General features: G+C 38.5%; 1 protein-coding gene across 3 annotated transcripts in view; it reads right to left on the reverse strand.

The window, feature by feature from the left end:
- The window catches only part of SLC4A11 (solute carrier family 4 member 11), a 1,277,001-nt gene that overhangs the window by 596,180 nt on the left and 670,883 nt on the right, over nucleotides 1-9,938 (reverse strand). For all 3 annotated transcript variants that reach the window (XM_044064085.1, XM_044064086.1, XM_044064087.1), the window contains exons 4-5: nucleotides 9,875-9,918; nucleotides 8,170-8,401 (exon numbers count right to left, since the gene is read on the reverse strand). In XM_044064085.1, the coding sequence (XP_043920020.1) occupies nucleotides 8,170-8,401; nucleotides 9,875-9,918 (276 nt within the window). The remainder of the gene's footprint in view (nucleotides 1-8,169; nucleotides 8,402-9,874; nucleotides 9,919-9,938) is intronic.

Here is a 9,938-nt window from a genome sequence, read left to right on the forward strand (position 1 = left end):
CTATGTGGTGATTAGAAGAGGTTGCTATCAACCTGTGTTCCCAGAGCTCTTATAATGCCTTCTGTGTTCAGTGGATTAACATTAATGTGGTAATTCATGGGAACCAGGTGTTTTCCAAAGGGGATGACGACACATTTTTTGGCATTGAGCTTAAGGTCATTCTGTCAATGTCTCAGGTTAAAAGAACTAATACTTTTTAAAAGTGCTCCTGATTGCCTTTGATTATTTCAGGAATTGTCCCTGATTCTGTTGACATTTGCCTCTGATTGGTTGAGAGATATTGGCAGAAATGAGAGGTACATCATCTGCTCCATGAGAGACGATTTCTGTCAGGATGATCTTTGCTAGAACAACATACCTAAGAGAACACTGTCAGGGACACTGATCTGTAGTTCTCAGAAAATAATCTATATTCATGAGATAAAATTCAGGAATAATACCTATGACGTTTTAGTAAAATTCCCATTCATTATGGTGTTTTCAATATAAATTTCTCCTACCTACAGTATCTATGTATGCAAAGTTAAAATAGATTCTGCAAACAGAACACTCAGAAAAGTAAGCTGGCAGTATTATATGTAGTAAATATGACAATATTTATAAATATGAATATATTTATTAATTTATTTATTTGCTTACTTTTGTTTACCATGGAAGGCCAGCAGGATCATGTGGAGAAAAGCACCACAGGAAATGAATAACAATGCATAAAATATACTTTTAAATTACTGTACATGAAATACACTTTTAAAATGCAGTAGCAGCATACTCAAATAGTAGACCGTGGCTCAGCAGAAATACCTAAGAATAGATGAAATATACTTTTAGAATACAGTAAAAGAAATGTTCATGAAAGTACAAGAATTTGGGATAATATCCAATGTACTTTTTAAAGTAATTATGAAGTTAAAAACAAATTAAGAGAATTCCAAATCGTTAGATGACTTCTTCCATGAGAGTGACACATAGTTTGTTGTGAATGACTGATTTTCCTAAAATGAGAGATTCCTTGAAAACCATTATATATTCTCATACTCAGTTTATAGTTGGCATTTACACCAGCATTTTCCCCAGAGAAATGGAAAATCATGGTCTCTGATGACTATATATTGGTTGAGCATATTGGCTGCGAAACATAATGAATAATCCAGCAAAACTAACAGGCCTAAAAAAGAGCTTCTATACAATCCAGGACCAAAACAAAAATCCTGCATATAAAGTGGATGCCTAATTACAACTGTCATAATGGTTACCTCAGAGAGTAATAGCTTTCCAGTTAAGCACTTTACTGACAAGCCAAAAACAGTGAAGAGGCATACAGTTGAAACTTTTATCTGATGACGCCAGGGCAATGAATCCTACGTTTGGTATGTACCTCACAAGACATCTGCAACAGCTGGAAAGGCTGCAGAAATACCTCACTAAAAGAATCACAGGCCTAAAGCAGATGCCCTATGCTGATCATCTAAAAATACTCCAGCTATACTCTGTGGCATATCATCTACTCAGAGGCCATCTCTGCTTAACATACAAGGCCATGTCAAACCCTGAGCTGTTGGACATGCTCTACTTAAAGAAATCCCAATCCCTCAGAGCCACATGCTCCAGGGTTCTAAACCTTGTCATTACAATGAACAAAACATGCTGGAGGGATAGGTTCCTGACTCAGAGACTCCCCATACTCTGAAATAGACTACCCATACATGTCAAGCAGAGTGCCTCCTTGGCCCTCTTCAAAAGGAACCTTGATTGGATGGGAGATAGGAAATTCACCCAGGGGATCACGTCAGTTGCCCTGTTAGACAGGGGTCCAGGGAAGTAAATATTGTGGGAAGAAATATCCAGGGAATTGTTATGGCTAGGCTTGTATAGGCCCTAGGGCCGATTGCCTAGTACCAACCTATGAACCTATGAACCTATAAGTATTGTCTATCTATACAAAACTGTAGTATTAATAAATTTATAACACAAAGCAATGCTTTTCAGCAGGGGGCACTGTGTGCCCCTATACTCTCCTCTGTAGAAGCTAGGATACTACAAAGCCTGTTATCTACTTTATTATTTATTTATTTATTTACATTTGTTGACCGGGAGTATCCGACTGGACGTAGGTCCATTTTCAGCGGATGCCCGGGGAGAAAAGCTCCACAGTTAAAATAAACAGACAGTAGTTACATTGGATTACATAGCGATTAACAATTTAACATAGCAATTAATTACAAACATATTTACAGATGAAGAACATAGTACATCAGTAGACAACTAGAATCTTTATCTGCGAAGTACATAACAGACATTAACAAATGTTACAATAAGAAGTTCCTGCTGTATAATAAGTACTAGGCTTATGAGCATCTGAGCTTGCTATAATCAAGGTAGTTAGTGGGGTGGAAAGAAAGGTAGTGGTTGGATGGGGTGGGTGATATTAAAGTGGGAGTTGCAAGGGCATAGCCAGCATGTCTTTAGGTGCGCTTTTAGTAAAGTTTTGAAGTGGGTGCATGATGGTACGGAGGTAATTGGGGGTGGGAGGGAGTTCGATAATTTGGCTATGGCGCAAGAGAATAGTGTTTCACCAGCAGAGTTATTGGCTTTAGTGATCTACGAGTGATTTTTGTTGCTGGATCTTAGTGGTCTGGTGGTGCGATAGGGTTGAAGTAGATTCTGGAAGGATGGGACATTTCGTGGATGGTTTACTAATTTGTGGGCGAGTGATAGTTGATGCCATTGAAGGAAGTGTGGGAGTTCAAGCCAGCCCAGTTCAGCAAGTGAGAGACAGTGGTGACTGTGGTAGGATGCCCTGTGGCACATTTGGCAATTTTGTTGTAGCAGGCCTCTAGCTTGTTTAGATCGCATTGCCTTAGGTTGTTATATACTGGAGAGGCATAAAGTAGGGTGGAGATAAGATGGGAATTTGCTACTGAAATCTTTGCTGCTTTGGTGAGAAGTTGCTTATTTCTGTATAACGCTCCTAGTTTTTTGTGGACTTTTTTTATGGGCATGGATATGTGAATGTCAAATTTTAGTTTATTGTCTATTTTCACTCCTAGCAATTTGGTGTGTTCAGTTGGGTATATAGTGGTGTTATCTTTTGCTGTGATGTTAAAGTGAGAGTTGTTTTGAGTATGTTTGGTGGGTTGGAAGAGGAGTAGTTTAGTTTTGTTTGGGTTGAGTATTAATTGGACATCGGATAACCAAGTTTCAACAGAGAAAAAGGCTTCCTGTGTGACTTTTTGCAGTTTGGGTAGGGACTGGGCTGAGCAGATGATGGTTGAGTCATCTGCGTATTGTATGAGTGTGCCATATTTGGTGACAGAGGCTGGATTATTGGTGAAAACAGAGAATTGTAGGGGTCCAAGGATGGATCCTTGGGGAACCCCTATGGAGACAGGTAGTTGGGAAGATATGTCATTCTGCCATACAATGGATTGTTGGCAGTCAGATAGGCAACTCTAAAACCAGTTGATGACTGATTGAGAGAAGGATAGGTTATTGAGGACAGAGATGAGTTGTTTGTGTGAGACCATGTCAAATGCTTTAGATAGGTCTAGGAAAGTAGCAGAGGAGAGATAGCCATTGTTTTTATGCTGATGGATAGTGTTAGTAAAAGAGAATAAGACAGTGGTGGTGCTATGGTTTGGTCGAAACCATGCTGAGTATTGGAAAGGAGGTTGTTAGTAAGGAGGTAGTCTGAGACCTGAGAATGTATGCATCACTCTAGTATTTTGGAGAGTGGAGAGAGAATAGCTATGGAGCGGTAATTGGTTAGTTCTGCAGAGGGGCCGACTTTGTGGAGGGGAATTATATGTGATACTTTCCACAGTGTGGGAATGTAACTTTCTGACAGAGATTGGTTAATCAAGATGGATACTGGGTAGGCCAGAGCATCAACTGCAATTTGTAGGTATTCACTTGGGAGGTTGTCTGCTGCTAATTTGGTGGGCTTAAGTTTAGTTAAAAGTTTTTTATGTTGGAGGTAGGTACAGGAGAAAAAGAGAAGGCAGTGGGAAGATTACTAGTTGAAGGTGTGGGTTGGAGGGGAGTGGGGTTGTGTTGTTTAGCTAGTGATAGTACGGTTTGTGTGAAGTGTGTGTTGAATGAGGTAGCAATATTTTTTGGACGAGTGAGGAATGTTAGGAGGAGGGATACTGACTTTACCTGGGTGGAGGATGACGTTTATGCAGGACCAGAATTGTTTGGGGCTGTGTTGGGAGGAGTCTAGGGCAGACTGGTAGTATTGGAATTTGTCCTGTTTTATTAGCTTTTTAACTCTATTGCGTAGTTCTAGGAATTTCTGTCTAGTTGAGGGGGTTTTGGTTTTGCGCCAGTGCTCCCAGGCATTATCCCTGTTTTTCATTTCTGACATTGGTTTTCTATAGCCAAGGGGAGGGTTGTGCTTTCGTTCTGGAAAGTCTTATGGGGCATAGTAATTAAGGGTGCTCAGGAAGGTAGTATTAAAAAATTCAACTACGTCATCAAGACTAAGGTACTTTAGGGGATGCCAGTTACATTCTTTGAGTGATGAAATGAATGTGAGTGGGTTAAAGTTTAGTTTTTTAGGTATTTGATGGTAGATGACAGGTTTAGCTTGGTACAGATATTTTTTTAGTAGGAATGTTGGGGAGTGATCACTGAGGCTATCTGATAAGCAGCCTGTTATATATGACTGGGGGTTCTTACCGACTAGTATCCAATCCAGGGTAGTTTTCTTGCTGGAGTTTTTGTTTATCTTGGTTGGGGAATGGACTAGTTGGGTGAAGCCATGAAGGTTTCTATGATGGGTTGGATTGTTGCCAGAACAGGATTGCCAGTCAATATTGAAATCACTTAAAATGATAGTTTATTGGGGGAGATGGTGGGTAGACCAGCTGAGGAGGTTTTCTAGTGGAGGGATGTTTTGGCCAGGTGGGAAGTAGCATCCAATTATGTTGATGGTTTTGTTTTGAGGTTGGTATATATTATTTCTTCATTGCCTATTTGTGTGTACTTGCATTAACTGTTAGGATGCACAGTGCACTACTTTTGTGTAAAGGAAACAGGAGATTATCGAACACAAGCAACTCCTCACTTTACTCTTAGTTATATAGTGCAAACTCTGGTCATTGTAGCCACATTTTCATGGCGTGAGGAGTGCAGGAAGGATGATTATTCCACATTCAAATTAGATATTTTTACCAATTATTTTTTGTTATCCTGATTTCATTTTTAATATAAGCAGAGCAATTTTATTTTGATTTGACTTTACATTTGTTTACCATGGTAATGTACTGATTTTAATAGATTGTTTACAAGCACAACCTGTGGAAAACAAAACAAAATTGCTGTGTTGCTTCATAGTCTTCTCATCATTATTAAAGCATTGTAAATCTTCTGAGATTAAGCTAACATTAAGTTTACAGCCTATCAATTTTATTCGCAAATAGACTGAAAAGTTTGACTTGAATTCCACTTATGGCTTTAGCTGTATAAAATATAACTCTATAAATGAGTCGCAAATCCTTCCTTTGGATTAAATATTGTAGGAAATGGTTAGAATAGCAAACACAATTTTAAAATAGTATTGGTGTGGACTTTGTGGCTGGGTTGAGCTGTGCAAGTGGCCTTCATACTAGACAAAGGGATCCCTATTCAGAGTAAATGCACCTTCTACCAGTGCAGAGTTATGTTATTGGGCAGTGAGGTTTTAAGGCTCCACATTTAAATAGGTACTATCTGGCTATGGCTATATCCCCTTTAACTTTGTCCCTTACAATTCCTGGTGTACTGCCATGCATGGAAGACTTTTGTAGGATGGTGATTCATAGCCACTCATACTATATAATGCCAGTGCAGTGTTGTGCACTAAATAAGTAAGTGTACACAACTACGTCTTCCTATAGCCAAATCTGTGCAGGACAAATCATAGATTAGTGGCAATGAATGTAACAAGTGAATGTTACCTGGTGCATCTTTGTGTGTATGTGTGTGTGGTAGATGGTTGTGTGGGTGGGTGGATGTGTGTGTGTATGTCTGTGCACTTAAGCATGTTGTGTATATGTGTTCCTATGGGTATGTATATTTATCTGTGCACATATGTGAAAGGATGTCTCTTAAAGAGTGACTGTGTGTGACTATAAAACCCTTCACTGCTTCCTTGTGTTGGATGATAGGGCACTCAGCTAATCAGTTGTTTAAAGTGTTCAATTTAATGATTTATAGTCATATAAATTAAGGTTTAATTAGGTACGTTTCCGTTATCGGGGCAACAGGAATGAGGACTTGGAATCTTAACAAGCGGCCCCAATGATCGCACTGCTGCCACAGATGTTTCCTCTGACAAAACATTTCAAGTGAAAATTATGATAAAAAAAGAATTGTGCAATTTTCCAGAGACTGCATCCTGTTCACATTGTAAAACACAACTGGTTGATAGTCCAATAACTCCCTTAGTTTCACTGGACATCAGCTATGGTAACATGGTTTTCATAAACCTCCTGCTGTCCTCAAGCTCTTCGTGTGTTGCTGTGGTGTTTCACTCCACCAAGCACACTTCTCATATTAGCCGTAATGCTACGACTTATGAACTCTCAGAAAGGAACATAAAAGTACATGAAAAGAATACAAAGTATCATCATTAATTTAACATGATTTCTCTTTTTTTGGAAACCTCTTCTAACCTAAACATCAAACCATTTTTTACAGCTAGCTGCCAGTTCTACCTGTCCTTGTTTGGTGCAGTTAAAATAACAGCACTGTAGATCAACAAAGGGGAAGAAAGTGGGTAAAGGATGTGACTTAAAAAGCTTTATGAAAAGGAATGGGCTGTTAACTTCGAGTGTGCTTGTATTGATTTTAGGTGTGTGCCTCGTTTTGGACGTGCTTTTTTTCTTTCTGTGGAAGACGTATGACAACCACAGAACACCTTCAGCTGATATCAAGCTTTAACACGTACAGATGAGCAGGACTCAGTAAAAATATTAGTATGGGAACCTTCCGAGTCTTACAACCATTTTATTAAGTTTTGTTTCGACTCAGGGCTAAACGCTGTGCAATCATTGCGTGTTGCCCCGATAACGGAAAAGCACCTTTAATTACAACTTGCACTGCCTTGCATAGCTATGAATCACAACTTAGCATAGCAGCACAACTTGGATTATTTGTGAATACAAAGAGTACTGCTCTGCTGGAGTCTATGAATTCCACTGTATCTCTGGCAACATTCCGGAATGTGTTATAATTATTGCCTTCTACCATACAAATAAGCAATGTAACACATAGATGAACCATTATCATTATAGGAAAGCTTGAAAAAAGTAGTACTATTGAATTATGCACTAGTTCTATGGCATAGAGATGTGTAATGACATTTTCTTCTGTCATGATTTCTCCTGTATATATAATGAGATCCAGTGTTACCAGAGTTAATTTGTAACAGTTCTACATCATGAAAGTTAACACATTAAGAGTTGTTATTCTTGTAGGTAATCTGAAAGACATCTAAGAATGACTTTAAACTCACCTGTTATGTTGCAACTGCCATCTTACTTTTTTGGGTATTCTGCAAGTGCTCCAGTACCAAGCGCTTGAAATTCACTGTGTCAAAGCCAGGGACTTGGAGAGTAATGTAGCTAGGTTAGACTGCTGCTCATTTCCAAACTTGAATATGAGTTTAGACAAGCAGCTGCCACAGCTTATCCAACCACGTTATTTGAGCTTGAATGAGATAAGTGCAGCAAGCGTGGTTATAGAGTAGGAAGGGACGGGAGTGTGGATTAGAGCACCAGTGGGGAAGGATAGGGAGAAAGAAGGTCATCTTAGGGTTAGGCAGCAGGAAGGGGAGATTAGGTTTAAGGAATGGGAAGGGAGTTTTAGGATTAGGGAGAAGGAAGACAGTTTTAGTTAGAGTTCGGGTTGTGGTAGGAATATGGGTGCTAAGTAGTCATGGAAGAAAGAGGTCAGTGGGACTTCAAGCACCTGATTATTCAAGCAAATGGCAATGACCAAGTCAATTGGAAGCAAACAGCACACGAGCACATGTAGTAGACCCCATTTTTCTCAAAATTAACGCATTTATTACATTAAAAAAATAAAGAACAAACTGAAAAAAATGAAATCTGCAAAAAACAATGCAAACAGAGCTTTAAATCAGCAGTGTGAACATCTACTTTATGTAAATATTATGTTTCTTATTACCATTCCCTTCTCTAGGTGCCCCTGAATCAGTGAATAAAGTGCTCATAGCTTTATCAAAGTTGCATCTGGGCTCAGCATTGTCAGCATCATCTGCTACATGCGTCAGCATCTTCCGCAAGACATCGTCAAGAGAAGTGGCACTCTCATCCAAAATGATGCTGGATCGTGCAAGAAATCCATCAAGATCACGGTGTGCTCTGACTTCTTCCTCAAAATTCTTTAATTTCAGATACTGCAGGTGTTGAAATAAAGACAGTTCTTCTTATGATATGATTTCAAGTAACCAATACAAAACACAAAACAGAAAATTAACTGTATCAGGTTTTATGAACACTAACATTAATTCAGCTAAGTTGGACCCTAGTTTAAATGTACAGTAAACTCTCAGTTAACTGACACACATGGGGATTGGTAGATGCCAGATAACTGTAGTTTCTGGTTGCTTGAGCATTACTGTTAAAAAGAGGCCTGACTAATACTGTACCCTTTACTACTTGTTTGGTTTGATTTGTTCTCAGGTTGGGGAGAGAGGACATTTATTCCTATCTTCCTTTTTAAAACTCTAAAAACTCTAAAAACATAAGATGTTTCTGTGAAGGGAAAACAGAAAGTGCAACACATGAAAATTATACTGTATTTCTTAGATATTTTTTGGTGGTTGCTTGACAGTGCTGGTTGCTTGAGTTCTGGTTAACTGAGAGTTTACTGTACTTGCAGTATTACCCATCAAGCACATTGATAAACGTAAAGGTTTATGTCATATACATACAGCTTGATAAGACCCTCCAGGTAAACATGAGATCTGGCAGATATGACTTTTGGTACTTTAGCACAAAGGGTTAAGGCAATATAGTGTTAATGAGCTTCTTGTTACAGTCCAGGGCTTGAATCCCCCAGGCTCCACTAACACAATGCGTGACTCTAAACACATTTTTTAACCAAGCAACATACTTTTCAACCTCTTGGAGCAAGAAATCTGGAAAAAGCCATAAATAAAAGTGGGACAAAGGCCCCAAAATACAGACATTATTTTTAAGTATTGCTCTTACAAACTTAGAAAGTTGATAGAATAACAGGTTTTGCATTGGCATGGGTTTTCTGACGGGTATTAAGTCTGAAAATCAAATGTCTGTCATTATGTTCTATCTTCAGTCTTTAATGATTTGCCACTAATTTGCCAGAAAACCACAATTATATGAAAAACAGACCAAAAATATGAGGCAAAAATCTGGAAGTTCTGAAAAAATCTGTACAGTTAAAATGTTTGCCAAGCAATTATTATGTTTTTCCCTTTAAAAAGGTTTTCAAGTCTAGTAGGCATAGCTGATTAATAAACTAACAATTCTGAAATGAGTAAGTTCCGTAGAATTCTGCAAAAGCTATGGTACAGAGCATTAAGTACGTGTATTTTACATAAACAAAGTGCAGACTTTACATCTCTTACACAGCCTACCATTGTAGAAACAGCTCTTGAAAGGTATTTAAAAAAATGAAAAACAAATAAATAAAATAAAAACCAGATCCTAATGCTCTTGAGTGAGAGTCAGACGGGAGTTGCATAATTAGACAGACATATCATTAATGATACACACTGAAAATTTTCCAGACTTCAGAAAGGTGGAGGAAATTCTAAACTTCCTCTCCAAGATATCCTGCTGCTTTAAAGACCTGAAACAAAATGCAAAAACAACAGCACAGCACTTACTTTTCTTGATGTGTGAAGTAGTACACAGCCAGAGGAATCTGCATCTATTAAAACATAATAAAGC

The sequence above is a fragment of the Protopterus annectens genome, chromosome 2.part2 (genome assembly GCF_019279795.1).
Source record: "Protopterus annectens isolate FY-2018-M chromosome 2.part2, PAN1.0, whole genome shotgun sequence".
Lineage (NCBI taxonomy): Eukaryota > Metazoa > Chordata > Ceratodontiformes > Protopteridae > Protopterus > Protopterus annectens.